General features: G+C 51.0%; 1 protein-coding gene and 1 long non-coding RNA gene across 3 annotated transcripts in view; one reads left to right on the top strand and one right to left on the bottom strand.

The window, feature by feature from the left end:
- Olfm2 (olfactomedin 2) overlaps nucleotides 1–10,401 on the bottom strand; it is a 56,125-nt gene extending 45,724 nt beyond the window's left edge. The window contains exon 1 of one of the 2 annotated variants that reach the window (XM_055601400.1): nucleotides 10,174–10,401. Coding sequence is in view for 1 of the 2 variants with exons in the window: in XM_055601399.1 (XP_055457374.1) it covers nucleotides 9,357–9,491 (135 nt within the window). In the remaining variant the exon portion in view is untranslated. Of the gene's footprint in view, nucleotides 1–9,356; nucleotides 9,761–10,173 lie in introns of those variants that run through there. The other variant, XM_055601399.1, reaches the window with a different exon arrangement.
- LOC129672125 (uncharacterized) lies at nucleotides 10,358–17,405 on the top strand. The gene is made up of 3 exons (XR_008719459.1): nucleotides 10,358–10,893; nucleotides 11,579–11,709; nucleotides 15,947–17,405. It is a non-coding gene; the product is annotated as an uncharacterized LOC129672125 (long non-coding RNA).
- The last annotated feature ends 215 nt before the right edge of the window (nucleotides 17,406–17,620 follow it).

The following is a 17,620-nucleotide window of genomic DNA, read 5'->3' as shown; positions in this document are numbered from 1 at the left end:
CCCCCCCCCCCCCCCCCCCCCAAGACTTCCACATCAAACTCTTGCAAACTTCTCAAAGGCCCGGCCCGGCCAGGTGAGTGTGTGCCTGCCTGCTTCCTCTTTCCAGAGTCAGACTCTATTACAACTACATTTCTGCTTCCCTTCCCTTCCTCCGTCCCCCCATCCTTCCCACCTTCCCACCTTCCCCTCCTCCCTTCCTCTCCTTCCTTCTGTTTGCTGGGACAGGGTCTCATGTAGCCCAGATTCATCTCCAACTTCCCGTGTCTGAGGCTGGCCTTAAACTCCTCCTTCTACTTCCAATTGCTGGAAACACAGGTGTTCGCCATCTCAGCCAGCCCCAGGTGGATTTTTTAAACTACTGAATGTGTTGAAACTCATGACGAACAGCCTTGTCTTCCTTGCTTGCACCTGGATCTCATCCTAAAGTAATCGAGACAGACCTCACTGAGCACTTAGGGATGTCCACATTCAGAGCCTCTGCTTGCAATTCTCTTAGCGCACAAGGGAACAGGCCACCCCTTACTTGGTTCCTCTTCACTGTGATGATTTCTTCCAGATTTCAAGTCTTAGTTCATGGGTTGGAGATATGCTCCAAGGTGCTTGCTATATAAGCATGAGGACACGAGTTCAAATCCCCAGAATACACATAAACCTGGACATGGTTGTAGTGTCTGCTTGTAATCCCAGTACTCCTACAGTGCCATGGGAGGTGGAGGTGGCAGAGTCCACAGAGAGCTGTGGGGCAGCTCTTCTAGAATATTCAGTGGCAAACACTAAGGAGACCCTCCCTCACACAAACAGAAGGCAAGGACCAACACTGGAGATTGTCTCTTCACCTCCACATGTGTGTTGTGGCATGAGTAGACCTGTACACACACACACACACACACGCACACGCACACACATGCACGCACGCCCGCACCTCACTTTGGGGATTGAAGCTGGAACTCCATGGTGTAGCATTTGCCAGGCAAGCTAGAAACCAGCAAAGCAAGAACAAGAAAAACTTAATTTAGCATTGCTACCTCCAGAAAACTCCTGTCATACCAGGGCTAGTTTCATTACCTCTCCTCTGCTACCACACCGTTCCAGAAATAGTTCTGTCACCACACGTGCTATGTCATGTCACAAGGGCTGCAGATCTAATTGACAGTAGACACCCTGGAGAATGTGCAAGCCCGCCCTCTTCCTTCCTTCCTTCCTTCCTTCCTTCCTTCCTTCCTTCCTTCCTTCCTTCCTTCCTTCCCACCGTCCCTCCTTCGTTCCTTCCTTCCTCTCTTAAGTCTGGCTCTAGCTATGTAGCCAGGCTGGGCTTAAACTTATTATGCTCCAGCCTCAGTTTCTCGAGGGCTGGAATTACAGAGACACATCATTATATGTGGACATTTCTTTTTGTTTGGTTGGTTGGTTGGTTGGTCGGTTTTGTTTTTAACAGTGTTGGGAAGGGAACCCAGGGCCTCCAGCAGCCTGTTTCTGGGCTCTGCTGCTGAGCCACCCCAGCAGCCCTTTGCTGGGAGATTCTAGGCAGGGCTTTATCACTGAGCCATGCCCCAACTCCTCATTGGGTATGGTGGTTTGAATAACAAGGCCCTCAATAGGCTCATATGTTTGAATAATTGGTCCCCAGTTGCTGGAACTGTTTGGGAAGGATTAGGAGGTCTTATTCTCTCTGCCTGCAACTTGTAGATCAGACGTGAGCCCTCAGCTATCGCTCCAGCTCCGCACCTACTTGCCTGCCACCATGCCTTTCATCAGGATGATCATAGACTAACTCTCTGAAAGTGTAAGCAAGCCCCCAGTTCAATGCTTTCTCTTATAAGTTGCCTTGGTCATGGTGTCTCTTCACAGCAATGGAACAGTGACTAAGACACAGTGGGATTCTAGTCTGGGGCTCTCTCACTGAGCCACACCCCCAGTTCCTCACTGGGGGGGGGGGGGTCTAGGAAGGGCTCTATCACCGAGCCATGCTCCTTGCTCTCACTATCTTCTCTCTGGTATTCAGAACCCTTTCTATCACAAAAGCAGGTCGTCCCCGCCCCATACTCTCTCACATCTCCGGTATCTGGGCAGAATCAATGGGCCCAGAACCAAGCATCAACTCCACCATCCCCCTGTCTCTCCACCTCTTTGGCATTTACATTGGTCCAGCTCCCATTATTTCCCCACCTGGACAGTGTGGTCCGCTTCATCGTGATCTCCTGATCCCCAGCCTTGTGTTCCCAGAAGTCTCGGGAGGACAACACTAACCCTGAACAAAGTCTCTTTGCTGACAACTTACCTTCCCCAGGATCCACAGGGCAGGAGAGACCCAACTCTCACAAGTTACCATCTGACTATAGGCAAATCGCGGCACATGCACACACAAACACTCACACACAGTGAAAACAATGTTTAAGAGATGTGCTGCAGCTCCCGTTACATCACCACTCTCACTTCCTCCACTCTCCCTGCCACCCATCCTGCTCAGGCCACGCTGGCCTCCTTAGTATTTTCCCAATGTTTCGAGCACGTTCCTGCCTCAGGACCTTTATGCTTGCCATTTCCTCTACCCTTAATACATTTCCTCTCAGTATCCTGCTTCAATCCCTTCAGATTTTGCACAAAATGTCACCTAATCAGAAAGGCCCCTCAAGCCAAAAATAACATGTGCCAGTCAAGGTATTTGTGTGGAGGTCAAAGGACAATTGCAGGAATTGGTTCCTTCCTTCCACCATGGTGTCCTGGGGTCGAACTCAGTTTGTCAGGCTCGGTGTCAAACACCATTATCCATTGAGTCATCTCATTGGCCTTGTTCTATATTTCTTTATATAACATTTCCAGCCTCCATGGAGTTATCAATATATCCATTACTACTCTGTTTAGAATGTCAGTGTGACATGGGAAAAGTACAAAGGTGTGTATGTGTGTTATACTACTGGGGATAGAATCAGGGGTCTTGTTCATGCTAACCAAGTGCTCTACTATTGAACCACATCCTCAGCCCAAAAATGGGTGAATGAGTGACAACCCTCTCCCTTCCTCCCTAAGTCAGAAATGCTTAAAACTATAGTACCAGGCTCTCTTGCAGCTATACTCTCCCTAGTTGCCTCCCTCCTCATCTCCTTCCTTTCCTTCCTCGCCCCCTTCTTTGTTTCCTTTTGGACAGGGTCTCTTGTAGCTCAGGCTAGTCTTAAACTTGTTATATAGCTGAGAATGACCTTGAACTTCTGATCCTCCTGCCTCTATCTCTGAGCACCTCCAGCCATGTGCCATCATGCCCAAACTTGTGGCTCTGTACAGGCATGGAAAATACTCTACCAACTAAGCCCCAGCCCCAACTACAGCCCTTATTCTCTCAGAACTTTTATTTAGGTTGAGAAGGCGGCTTGACAGAGTGAGCAGTAGACAGAGCACCGAAAACCCTTTTGCTTTTCCAAGTCATGTGACTCCCTTGACCCAGTGGACTATGAGCAATAGCAACCTGTGCCATATCAGGGCAAAGCTTTAGTGCCTCCTCCTCTGGTCCTGCTTCCATGCTGGTGTGTTAGAAAGCCTCCATCATTTTGGGTTCTAGGAGACCACCTAGGAGAGCCATCTTACCACAGCGAGCATAAGAGACACCTCTGAAGCAGGAAATAAACCTGGTCTGAGCTCAGCGGCTGAGTGATGGAGATGCTGGTTACCATGGCACTGCAGGACTCCTCTAAACTGGTTTTGGGGACTTCTTCCTCCTGTAAAACTGTCATGAAAAGCCATAGACACTGAGCATCTTCAGTATACCCAAAGAGCTTTCTGCTGGCTGCTGCTGAGGCCCTCCCTTTTCTTCTTGGGGCAAAGGGTCCTCCTCAAATGGAATCCTTTCACTAATATCCCCTTCTGTTCTTCAGCTCTTCAAAAGGAGGGAATGCGGCTGGTGAAATGCCTCCGTGGATAACTAACACTTGCGGCCAAGCCTGACAACCTGAGCTCCATCATAAGGATCTACATGGTGGAAGGAGAGACCTGACCTCTGCAAGCTGTCCTGTAACCTTCACACACACACTGTTCACAGAGACAACACAATAAAACAATGAAAATAAACACAACAGGCCAGGTGTGGTGGTGTGCGCCTTTAGTCCTAGCACTCGGGAGGCAGAGGCAGGTGGATCTCTATGTTTGAGGCTAGCCTTGAATGAGTTCCAGAACAGGTAGGGCTACACAGAGAAGCCTGTCTAGAAAAACCAATAAATAAATAAATACAAGGAGGGTGTTGCGTGAGGGGTAACATCTAAGGATGGCTGCTGGCTCACACACACACACACACACACACACACACACACACACACACAGAGAGAGAGAGAGAGAGAGAGAGAGAAAGGGGGATCAGACTACTACAAGAAGCAAATAGTTTACTCCACGCCCTCTATGATGGCAGCCATTGACAACAGAGATGTCAGCTTTTAGTCTGAGTCTGGATTTATGGTCCCTAGGTGAGGAGCCATTCGGCTCAAGGCTCCCATCTCTTGCGGATGGTTTATGGCTGGGAGCCAGCCAGAGAAAGTAGAGGGAGCAGCTTCCCTCTTCTTCACAGAGATGGTTTGTGAACACAAGGCTATGTTGCTTCCGTGCCTGGGGTAGGGGCTAGACCCACAGACAAGCCCATCCCACATCGGGGCTCACTGTCACACCACTGAAGCATAGCACCCAAACTTCTGAGCCATAGCTTAGGAATTCCCACTGTGTTTGTGTTTATCCTCTTAAGCCTCCCCATCGTTGGGGTTCTACCCCCTCTCCACAACCCATTATTAAGTATCGACTGTTCATCCTCAATTTGTTTTCCATACCCTTAGGGTCAAAGGGTGGAAAGATGACAGGATGGATGAACAGAAAAAATAAAGAATGGGTAGATGAGTGAATGAGGGAGGGAGGGAAAGACAAAAGATGTGATGGAGAAAAAGTAATGGTTATAAAGATGGATGAATGGAGAAATGGGGATCATGCCTCCATTATCCACAACAGTTCTGTGGGGTAAGAATGATCATTCCTGGGCTGGCAAGGTAGCTCAGTGGGTAAAGGTACTTGCTGTCAAGCCTGAAAACCTGAGTTCTCTCTCCAAAATCCACCTGGTGGAAGAAGAGAACTGATTTTGTCCTCTGACCTCCACATGTGCCCTGTAGCACACAAATACCCACTCCCCAAGCAAACACCACAAACTGAATAAATACATGTAATTCTGTGTGTGTATGCATGTAGCCTGGCTGTCTGGAACTAGATTTGTAGACCAAGCTGGCCTCAGACTCAGAGATCTGCCTGCCTCTGCTTCCCGAGTGCTGGGATTAAAGGTGTGCACCATCACTGCCCAGCTTAATAAATATAATTTAAAAAGAATTACTGTTCTCATTTTAAAGACAGAATTGACTTAAAACCTGAAGAATATATTTAATCTTGTGTTTTTATGTGTGTATGGGAGTGTGATAACGTGTGTGTGTGTGAAAAATCGTGTGTACAGGAGCATGTCACGGTACACATGTAGAGGTCAGAAGACAACTTCAAGTGTCTGTCCTTGCACTTCAACTTGTTTAAAACAGGGTCTCTTGTTTACCTCTGTACATGCCAGACTAGCTGGCCCCTGAGCTGCCAGGGACTCTCCAGTCCCCATCTCCCCATAGGAGTGTTGAAATTACATGCATGCACTCTGACTTCTGCATGCATGTAATTCACACTCTGGTCCTCACATCTGCATGGCAAATTCTGTGCCCATTCAGCCATCCTGGAAAAACACTCATCCTAAACTCACTGTGTGCTTGCATGTAATTGTAATAGAGGTCCACCGTGTGCTCAGGCTTTGGCTTCCATTTGAAGGTAGAATCCAAGATCTCGCAGATGTGATTGCAGATTCAGCCACATGGCAAGTATTTATGGCCTGCTACATCAGGCCATTGGCTGCAGCAATGAGCAAAACACAGGCTCCCTTGGAGATGCTGCTGGTTGTCTTTGTGGTGCTGAGATTGAACATAAGGCTGAGCACCAGGCAAGCACTCGAGCCCTGAGCTCCAATGTCAGCCCCTTCATGGACCTTACAGTCTAACAGAGACTCTGGATTCTCCTTACCTAATAAGAAAAGTGGTGTTTAGAAAGAGTCAATGATTTCCTCCAAGGTCATATGGTTTGTTGAGTTGCAGGGCCAGAATCAAAACTCACAGATATCTAACTCTAAATCCTACCACTGACAGAGCATTTCTTCTGAAAGGGACAGGACAGGGAGGTCTGTTTCAGTGTAGACATACTTGCCATCTGGTAGTTTTGTTAAATAAATTAAATTAAATGGATAAAGAGATGAATTAATGAACCAAGAGAGATATAGATGTTGAAAGTACAGATTTGTGGACAGTAGATTAACAGATGGTTGGATGGTGGATAACGGATGGAAAGAGGGACTTCCATATATATATATATATGGAAGGAAGGATTAAACCATGCCAGGATAATGAATAGATAGACAGAGAGGCAGGTGGAAGAATGGAGGGATGGACAGAAAGGTGAAAGTATGGGTGACTGAGAAGATGAGTGAATGGACACATGGATGAAATAAAGGAAGGGTGGCTATATGGAAGAATAGAGAATAGATGGAAGGTTGGGTGGATTGAAAAAAAGACAGGTGGCTGTCTGGGTGGATGGAAGGAAAGATGGCAGGCCGACTAGCTGGATGAATGAAGCAAAGAAAAGATGGATGGAAGTGTGGATGAATGGACCAATAGAAAGATAGATGGCAGGATAGGAGAGTAGATGTGGCTAGAAGGATGGACGGATGAATGAGTAGTGGATGGATGGATGACAAAGAATGGATGAGTGGTGGATGGGGATCTGAAGAGGTCTCTGTTGCCACAGTCCTGTGAGACAGGACTTATTACTGACTTCCTCAGTGGCAGTAGCTTGGGATGCTGCTGCCAGCAGCCAGAGTTGAAGAACAAACTGGAGGAATCTAGATTCTGCACAGAGCTAAATAACCTCTTTTATTTTTTGTTTCCCTCTCCTTTCATTTTTGTATGTATATGTATGTTTTGCCTACATGTATGTTTGTGCACCACATGCATGCCTAGCGCCCTCAGAGACCAGAAGCACTATCAGTGGCCCTGGAATTGGGCTTACAGACAATTGTGAGTCCCCACACGGGTGCTGGGAACTGAACCTGGGTCCTCTTTAAGAGCAGCGGATGCTCTTACTGCTAAGCTAACCCTCCAGCCTCCACCCACCTCTCCCTTTTTTGAGAAAGAGACACACTATAGCCTGGCTGACCTGGAACTTGTGGCTACTCTCCTGCCTCACACTCCCAATCGCTGGGATTACAGAAGATAGGAATCTCCCAGCACCAAGACCCTTGTTGTGACCCTCACATCACAGGCACCTCCCCGGCATCACACTCATGCCTTCAGTAGCTCACTCTGCAGAGCACTCTGGCAAGTCATGAGGAGCTTCAGCAGATGCCCAGGGGAATTCTCACCAAGGTGGTGTCAGCTACCAAGGGACCAGGACTGTCTGGGTTCATATTCTTCCCAACACTTGGAGAAACACACAATTCACACAAATCAACAACAACACACATGCACACCAGCCAAGCATAGATACACATATGTATATACAAACCCAAGCATACAGAAATCCAATGTATGAACATACAAAATCATAACCCAAGGCTGGGATAAGTCACTTGCCACCAAGCCTGGTGACAGGAGTTTGATCTCCGAGACCCAGAAGGTGGAAGGTGAGAACTGACTCCTTCCTGCAAGCTGTCCTCTGATCTTCACATGTGTCCTAAGGCATGCATGCATGCTCATGCACACGCACACACTGCATGTACTAAACATAAACAAAGATCATAATTCAAGACAGCCTTACATGCCCTGCACATGTCCTCCAGTTATGCCGTAGGCTCCCGTGTACACATACATTTTCACACGGCACACAGGCATTCACACAGGCTCCCACCCAGACGGCGAAGGTGAATTTGGTTTCTGATTTCAAAGGCACCACTAATGTACCCCACTGATAGAGATATTCAGAAGGCTGTGTCACACCTGAACATGCAGACTCACGTCACATAATGAACCCACACCCAGGACAAACAAGTACAGTCACACTGACAGAGAGACATATCCATCCAAAACCAATCACACCAGGACACACCCACACTGGGAGAACACACCTGCACCCTTATGACAGAGATACTCTAAAGTTTCTCTTCACTGCCCCCTCCAAACTCCCAAACCAGAGGCACAGACAGACACGCCAAGACATACCTAAACAATGACACTTGATGTCACAGATACACAAAAAAAGACACCGTGTTTCAAAGGACTGCAAGTCTGAAGACCTGGGCTGAAAGCTTGCAATTGTGTCAAATATCGTATGTCCCCTGGCCTGGGGTTGGCCATATCCTGGGCTCAGTGAGAGGGAGTCAGATGGGTGGAATTGAGGGCGGGGGTCCCACAAACAGAGTAAAGATCAGAGAGCCTCCCAAAGGGACAGGGAGCAGGGCAAGAGGGGAGTTTTCAATGGAAGAGCATCCTCCCCTGTCAACAGGACAGAGCCACTGTGGTTAATAAATAGGTCCGAGTGTGCCCCTCTCCCTCCCAGGGAGTTAGGCTCTTGTGTTACCTACCAGGAGGAGGGAAACTGGGGGGTAAAGCAGAAGGGAGGCCGAGGAGCTTCCGCCCTGGTCTGAGCCCCGCTCTCATCTCCCAGTGTGAGGAGTTAGGGAGATGAGATTCAGTACTCCAGGAGATAGATCGTGGAAGGAGACGCTAGTACCAGGTGCAGGGGACAGAGAGCCAGGCAAAAAAGAGACACTAACTCAGAAGGAAAGACAGAAATAGAAGGGGCGGGGGGGGGGGGGAGACCCAGGGAAGGAGAGAGAGAACACTACTCAGTGACACTTAGACACAGCCAAGCAGAGTCCCAGAGGCTGAAGATACATGGAGACTCCGAGGTGTCCCTTACCCACTCCAACACAGCATAACACCCTCTTGGCTCCCCCAAACCGCCCAGCTCCTCCCCACTCTGCCGGGATCTGGTTCAATTCCGCAGCCCTGCCGCCTCCGCCTGGGGCTGGAGCCAGCTTGGTACCCCGGTGGCACTAACGGGTCCCCTCAGAAAAGGACTCTAGCCCAGCAAAAGCAATCATCAAACCCAGAGCTATGCAGGGCACCAGGCTCCCTTGTGCCTCCGGGTCCAGCCCAGGACCCCCAAGAGACCATGTCCCCCAGAGAAGACATCCCCGCCTCTACCCGGAATTCTGTCACTTTGGGAGTGTGGGAGGTCCCCTTCCTAGGCTCTGCCGCGGGGGCTGCGGGCACCACGCCCCCCCTCCGGAGCGCCCCCCAACCCGGCTGGCCACTCACGATTTTCTCCGAGGAGCCCGCGCGGGACACGGTGCTGTTGAGTCCCACGAGCGAGGGCAGCGTCTGCGACATCCAGTTAGTGACCATAGCCATGGTGCTCAGCACCGCCCCGATCTTCAGCAGCGGCACCGACATCGCGCCCCTCGCCTCATGCCCCGCGACACCGCCGCAAAAATCAGGTGTTCGGTCCCTTTGGCTCCGCACTCAAACTGTCGCTTACCCACCCCAGTGGGGGTGGGGGGTGGGGGGGTCCCGACGGCGAGGTGATCAGGTCCAAGGGGGCGGTGGCCGGCGGGATGGGGATGGGGGTGACACTAGGGACGCGCGGCTGCAGCTCCCCGCGCCTCGCGGGCTCAGCTTTATAAGGCGCCGGCTCGGCCACCCCCTCCCGCGCCACCGCCGGGCACTTCCAGCCGCCGTGACGTCACGGCTCCGGCCCTGGAGCCAGCGGGCTGGGGGTGAACAGGGGTGCACCCACCCCGCCCCCACCTTCCCGCAGAGCCTCCGGTGGACCTGCCCCCAACCTGCAGAAGTGGGGACCATCCCCTTCCAGCCACCTTCTCTCCTTTCCTTCCTCCCCCCCCCCCCCCCCCCCTCCCCCCCACCCCCCGGCTGCCGCCGCGGCATCCCCGGCCCCGCCCCCCAGCCACATCCTCCGTCCTCGCTCGAGTCCCCTCCGTACCCTAGTGGCAGTCCCCCGGGCTCCCCTGCACGCAACAACCCCTCTCCAAAACCCCTACGCGGCAGGCCAAGAGAGCCCGCCCCACACCTTCCACCCCGAGCGGGCCGAGGGTGGAAGTCGGGCGTCTCCACCCACCTGCTCGGCCGGGTGCGGAGCCCAGTCCCGAGACGCCCCAGAGCGCGGTGAGGTCGGGACTTCGGGGCTCTCCCGAGCGCCGGGGCTCTTTCCTCCCGGCTTCCCGGCCCCCGGGTCGCTCTGACGGGGATCCCTCTGCGGACTCGGGAGCAGGGCAGCGCGGGGTGGCGGGTCTGGAGTGCGGGTGACTTGGGGAGTGGGAGGGCTTCCCCGGCGCAGCCGAGGGCGGCGGCGCCACTAGGGGCTGCCTTCGCGTCCAGGCAAGTCCCAGCGCGGGCTTTGACTCAAAACTTGAACTCGGGGTGGGAGGTGGGGAACTTGCACGTCGGCCCCCCTCCCCCGCCCCGGGGGACCTGCACGGGGCTGGTCCCTCGGTGAGGGAGGTCGGACGGCGCAGCGGGCGGCGGGGCGGGGCGAGGAGCGCCGGCGCGGTCGCCCTCCTTCGGTTTTGCACTCACGCCCCCTCCTGGCGTCCCCGCATCACCTCCCGCCGTCGCCGCCGTCGCCCTCGGCCGGCGGCCGCCGCCGTCTGGAGGCGGCGATGACTCAGGCCTTTGCCGCACGGGCCGCTCGGGGAGCCGGAAGCGCCCGATCGGGGTGCTGGGGGTCCTGAACCGTCTCGACCCCTCTAAGAAGCAGGTTCTGCCCCTACGTGACCTCCAGCAGTGGCTACACCGGTCTGTCTCAGTTTCCTCAACTGTAAAGTGGTTCTGGGACCTGGTGAGTCAGGGGGGGCTGGCGGTAGCCTGCGGCGGGACTACAGACCAAAGTCCATGAATACTGCCTTGGGGAGGCAGACAAGACCTAGACAAGGCCCCGAGGGCCCGCCGGGACGTGGCTCAGGGCTAGAGGCTTGCCTAACATGTCTGAAGCCCCAGCTCCCTCCGCACCATCATCAAAAACGGTTGGGGAAGCCATGACTCAGTGGGCGAAAGTGCTTGCCACAAAGCCGGGCAACCTCAGTTGGATCTCCAGAGGTGAAAGCAGATTATGACTCCCCCAAGTTGTCCTGGAACCCCCACTTGAGGCAGTGGCCGTGCAGCCGCCCATCCCACACCGTTAGCACAGTAAATCCGTGTAAAAAGAAAGTCAGGCGGCGTAAGAAACAGAGGAAAAGTGCCAACAGGTATCAGAAGGACGTGGGTGGGGATTAGCGGAGAGAGACCTGCGAGGTGTGCGTGCAGGCGTGTAGAGGCCAGAGGTCTACACGGAGTGTCTTCCTCGGTGCCTCTCTGCCTTGTTTTATTAAATAATGAATTAATTTTAGTTGGATTTTTATTTAGTTAGTTTTGAGACACAGCCTCACTGTGTAGCCCTGGCTGGCCTTGAACTCTCACGGTCTCCCTAATGCTAGGACTAAAGGCTTGGGCTGCCACATCCAGCCTCCACTTTATTTTCTGACAAGGTCTCTCCCTGAGCTCGGAGTTCTGTGATTGGGCTAAGCTGGCCAGTCTAGGAGCCCCGGAGGGCCTGCCTCAGCTTCCCCAGCAGCGAGCCCTGGGACCTCACGTCTGACTTGGACGGTGGCTAAGGAAGGTAAGTTAAGCAAACTGGATGGCGAAGGGAGGAGCCATTTCAGTACCAGGAGATTTTCAAGTGCTGGGGAGCAACAGCACAGGACCTGGGGCAAGCAGAGACCCCTTGGGCTGGAATGAGCTGTTTGGTCGAGAAAGGAGGACCCCGCTGTGGTTTAAAACCAGACGAGTCTGTCATCAGACTCTCAGATCACATGACACGCTTCCTCGCTTCCTCAACCCCTGCCCTTGGGCTCTAGGAAACAAGCTAAGCTCACACAGTCAGGCTTCAGGAGGGCTGAGAGCACTCACAGAGCACGCCTCTCTTACTAACGATGCCAATAGCTGTACTGGGATGGCAAGATTGTCCGGTGGATAAAGACACGTGCCACCAAGCCTGGCATCCTGAGTTGATCAACAGGGCACAGGCACATATGGCAGGAGGAGTGAACACACACACACACACACACACACACACAGAACATAATTTAATAATTTTCTAGTCTCCATACTCATCACCTTCTGGAAACACCTTATCATTTCGTAGTCTGTCCCTGTCTCTCTGCCTTCTCCGTCCCTAAATATCTAGATCTTTCCACCTGCCTCTATGCTCTGTTTCTCCACATTTATTTGGCTTATCCTTTTTTTTTTTTTTTTTCCCAGTCTCAGGATCTTTGCATTTTCTGTCCCTGAGATCTGATAAACATTTTTCTGCAGAGATCCAGGGGGCCTGCTCATGCCCGTCACTTAAGTCTCTGTGGTGGGGCTAAGCATCATGCCCTGTCCTCCAGAAAGCTGCGTTTCCTAGGACTCTTTCCCCACCGGCGTCCTGTTCGGCTCAAGCCCTGGAAGGGCTTTCTTTCTGCTTGGGGTGGGAGTGGGGCTTTCTTTTTTTTTTTTTTTTTTTTTTTCTTTTTCAATTTTTTAATTACTTTATTTATTGACTTAACTTATTTACATGTTTATTTGTGTATGCAGTGGGGCACAGAAGTCAGAAGACAAATTGTGGGAGTTTGTTCCCTGGGTCCTGGTACCTGTGTGGAGGCCAGAAGAGGGCATCCTCTGTGACTTCCTACCCATTCCTTGGAGGCACAGTCTCTGCCTGAAAGCCCCAGGGCTCCTTCTGCTCCTGTGTCCCCTCAAAGGTTCCGTCCTAGCATGTGTGGGATGCTATGTGACTTCTTCCGTGAGTGCTGGGATTCAGACACTGTCCCTGAAGTTGTTTCGCAAAGCCTTTAACAGCTGCGACATCTCAGGGCCCGTGGGGGAAGGGTGTCTCTGATGTGGATACCCTCTTCTCACACCGGAGCCCCTCCCCATCACACACCCTTGTCACAACTGCTGTGGCGTGTTGTCAGGTTTCCTGAGTATTGAATCTGAGTGTGTAGTCATTGCTTCAGCCCAGGGAAACACCATATAAAACAGTGTCACACTGAGATCCCTAATGTGGCTTGCTTCCCTGATTTGACCCTGAGTGACTGGGGCATCGTTTTCTGAGTACTCATATGTATATGTGTGTTTGCATGTGAGGGACAGTACATGATATGTGGGGGGGAGGGGATGCACCTGCCCGTGTGTCTGTACCTGGAGTCATTATCAGGTGTCTTTTTCCATCAATACTGAGCCAGGGTCCCTCAGGCAAACCGAGAACTTGCCAGCCCTGGTCTAGACAGCAAACAACTCCTTGTCTCTGTCTCCCAGATGTTTGGGTCACCTGCCCAGCATTAAAATGGACCCTGGGCATCTCAACTTGGGTCTTCATCCTTGTGTGACGAGCCATGTCCTCAGACCTGAATGTCATTTTTTGTGTTTATTTTTAGTTGTGTTTGCTGTTTTCTCTGCTTGGGACAGAACCCAGGGCTTCATACATGCTAAGCGCATACATATGTTTCAGATTCATAGCCCTAGCTCCAATATGGCCCGAAAATTACCTGCAGAAACTTCCCTAACCAACTCCTGAAGTCAGAGCGCTTAGCACCACCTGCCTTTACCTTGTTTAAGTATTTATTTCTCAGGTATTTTTCTTCAGGGCTGGGGATCAGACATCCGAAGTTTCATACATGTTAGGCAAACCCCCACCACTGGGCTGCATCTCCAGCCCTCACCCCCTTTTGTTTAGACAGGGTCTTATGTGGCTGGCCTGTGTAGCCAAGGGTGACCTTGCACTCCTGATTCTCCTTCTTCTACCTCCTAGAGCCAGAACGACAGGCTCATCAATGGCTGACTAAGCACACCTCTGCTTATTTGTGGTCTGAATCTCCACCCAGAGTTCACACCTCCACATCCATCTGTTTCCCAGACACCCCGCCTGTGCCTTTCATGGGACAAACAGCTCATAGACCCACTACAATCACCACCATTAAGAAGTGTCAGAGAGGGGGCTGGGGAGATGGCTCAGTGGTTAAGAGCACTGTCTGCTCTTCCAAAGGTCATGAGTTCAATTCCCAGCAATCACATGGTGGCTCACAACCATCTATAATGTGAACTGATTCCCTCTTCTGGTAAGTGTAAATGCAGATAGAACACTCTTAAAAAAAAAAAAAAAAGTGTCAGAGAGGGCTGGGGAAAACACTGGCTGCCCTTCCAGAGAACCTTTCAGTGCCATGTGCCAGCTCCCAACCATCTGTAACTCCAGTAGCAGGGGATCCAATGCCCTTTTCTGGATGCCCAGGGTTCCTGATTGTCCCTCTGAACAATTAGGCACACACTAAAGCAAATAGTTTACAAAAGAGTAAATGAGGTCCTGAGTTCAGATTCCCAGAACTCATATAAAATGCCCCCATGGTGGCCCATGTCTGTATTCTCTGTCCTGGGAATGCGGTGTAGAGACAGGAAGACCCCTGGGCCCACTCTCCAGGCAGCATAGCTAGGTAAGTGAGTTTCAGGGTTAATGAGAGACTTTGTCTCAAAAATAATGAAATAGAGAAGTGATTGAGAAAGATCAACCTGGGCCTTCATATACGTGTACACACACACACACAGTATCAGGGCTCGGCTGTCTCTGTTGGTAAAATGCTTCCCTACATGCATGAAGCCCTGGGTTCTCTCCCCAGCACTGCATAAACCACCTATAATCCCACAACATGGGAGATCGAGGCAGGAGGATCCAGCGTTCAGGACCAGCCTCATCTTCATACTGTAGCTCTGTAGCAAATTGGAAATCCTGGCTAAACAGAGGGTATCAAGCATCAGCGATACTGGTACCCCTAACTGCCACTAGGAATAGCAAATGTTGCCACTGCTTTGAGCTACAGCTTAGTAACTGCTGAGAAAGCCATGCAGGAACTTGTCGGGAAACCCAAGGCTCCGTCTGCCCCAGAGCAATCAAAGGGTGAGTTTGCAGAAAGACACACAAGTGACATTCACAGCGGTGGGTTTTCCAATAATGACTAAGCCGGCTGCCCGTCACCTGGAGAGTGCCCAAACAGATCGGGACACTGATCTAACAGTGTCAGCCTCACAAAGGAGAAACCATCACGCCCACTCCAGCCTGCCTGCAAGCATTCTTCTAAGGAAAAGAAGCAGGGGAGAAAGGACCACGGAGTTTAGGATTCCAGTGATAGAAAATGTCCAGGAAGAGGCAAATCAATAGAGGCAGGGAAGGTAGATTCGTAGATTCCCTGGAACAAAGTGAGGATGGCAGCAGGCGACAGAGCCGCCCCGACTGGGTGAGGGGTCGGCTCCACATCCAGACAAGCTGCTGTAGGGTATATCACCCATGACTGCGTGACACAGCCTTGTTTATTTTGTTTTGTTTTGCTTTGCTCTTTTGAGACAGACTCTCATAACCCAAGCTGGCCTTGAAATCACTACGCAGCCAAGGAAGGTTGACCCTGAACTCCTGATCCTCCTGCCTCCACCTCCTGTGCTGGGAATAATAGGCCTGCACCACTACCCTTGATTTAGTCAAAGCTGGGGATGGAACCCAGATTTCTGCAAAGCTAGGCAAGTGCTCTACCCACTGAGCTACACCCCAGTCTCTTTTTACAGAGTTTCTTGCCCCTCCTGGAACTAGCTACACAGCTACAAAGCCCTCACTGGCTTTGAACTTGCAACAATCCTTCTGCCTCTACATCCAAGTGCTATAATGACGCCTCGTGGCTTCCGTGAATTGACAAATATTTCCATCCTTACACTGTGTGATGCCTAGTCTTGGTTATCAAATTGACTACATCTGAAATTAACGAAAATTCAAGAGGGGAGATACACCTGTGAGTTTTGTTTTCTGTTTGTTTTTTCTTAATTCACTTCTATTGCAGATCCTTTGAGATGGGAGGATTCACCTTTAATCTGGGCCACACCTTCTGCTGGCAGCCTCTATAGAGGACATAGAAGAAGGAAAATTTTGCTCTTTGCCAGCTTGCCCTCGCTCCCACTAGCGTGTTCATTCCTTCACTGCCATTAGAGCCTACTTCTTTGATATCCCGGTATATATTCTGAAGACCAGATGAGACATCTCACCTCATAGGATGAACAAATATTGGATTCTTGAACTTTCCATTGGCAGACAGCCATTGCTGGACCAGCTGGACCACAGCCTGTGAGCCACTCTGACAAACCTAAATAAGTAAATGAATATATACACATATATTCATTCTATCAGTTCTGTTCCTTAGTGAACCCTGACTAATGTACACACACCAAAGAATTCTGGCTTTATCTCACACCCTAGGCTTGGTCCTGATGGACTCACAGAAACTAGAGCTTATGGCCTTTGAACCCTTCTTCCACCCTCCACAGTCCTTTTCTTCAGGACAGAACCAAAGCCAGCTCTTCTGTGTGTGGGTGTTCGTGTACATTCGGGAGTGTGGGGCACATGCACACTTGCTCAAGTAGGTAGACCAGATGTCTTCCTCTATGGGTGCCAAACTTCTGGGCTTTTTCTTTGTTTGTTCGGTTTGTTTTGTTTTGTTGGGTCTCTCTGTGTCGTCCTGGCTGTCCTGCAACTCACTCTGTAGACCAGGCTGGTCTTGAACTCAGAGATCCGCCTGCCTCTGCCCTGGAGTGCTGAGATTAAAGGCGCATGCCACCACCTCCTGGCTCCAACTTATGTTTTAGCAAAGATTTCTCTTTGAATGTAGAGCTCGTCGATTGGGCCAGGCTGGCTGCCAGAGGCCCTACAGTCCTTCTGTCCCTGCAGCCCTAGGACACAGTGCACACAGCGGCACTTTCCTGACTGAGCCATCTCGTCAGCCCATCTTTTTGAGTCAGGGCCTCGCTGTGTGGCTCTGGTGATGTGAGAACTCTCCACGTAAAGCAGGCTGCCCTTGAACTCACAGACATTTACCTGCCTCTGCCTCCCAAGCACTGGAACTAAAGGCAGGCACTACTACTCTCAGCAATAAGCCCCACAGTGAAAATGTGTCAACAAGGCTGCGGGTGGAGCTCAGTGGTAGAGTGCTTTCCCGGCATGCGTGAAGCTCTGTGTTCAATCCCCAGAACAGCAAATTAAACAAAAACAAAAACGAGGATGGATGGAGAAGCACAGAGATGCTGAGAAACCTTCCCGAAGTCACCCAGCATTCGGTCTCAGAGTCCATATGGAGCTGATTCATTTGGACTGATTCATAGTGGAGAAGAGTGGGAGAGACTCCTACCTTACACTATACACAAACATCAGTCCTCTGGGTTCTGGGAGGGTATGTTAGTGGGTAATGTTTGCTGTGCAAGCGTAGGTCCTGAGTTTGGCCCCCAGAACCCACATTAAAAATAATAATAATAATAATTGAAGCCAGGCATGGTGGCTTCAATTCTTCATTCAGGGAGCCAGAGGTAGGTGGAACTCTGTGAGTTCAAGGCCAGCCTGGTCTACAAAGTGAGACCAGGACAGCCAAGGCCACACAGAGAAACCCTGTCTCAAAAACCAAAATAATAATAATACAATAAATAAAATAGCATAAAGTACTGTTGGTCTTACAAAGTCTTGAATCCTA

Source organism: Psammomys obesus, unplaced genomic scaffold, assembly GCF_907164565.1.
Source record: "Psammomys obesus unplaced genomic scaffold, mPsaObe1.curated_primary_1811, whole genome shotgun sequence".
NCBI classification, from domain to species: Eukaryota; Metazoa; Chordata; class Mammalia; order Rodentia; family Muridae; genus Psammomys; species Psammomys obesus.
The sequence above is the reverse complement of the archived record's forward strand: the minus strand, read 5'-3'. Positions and strand labels throughout refer to the sequence as shown.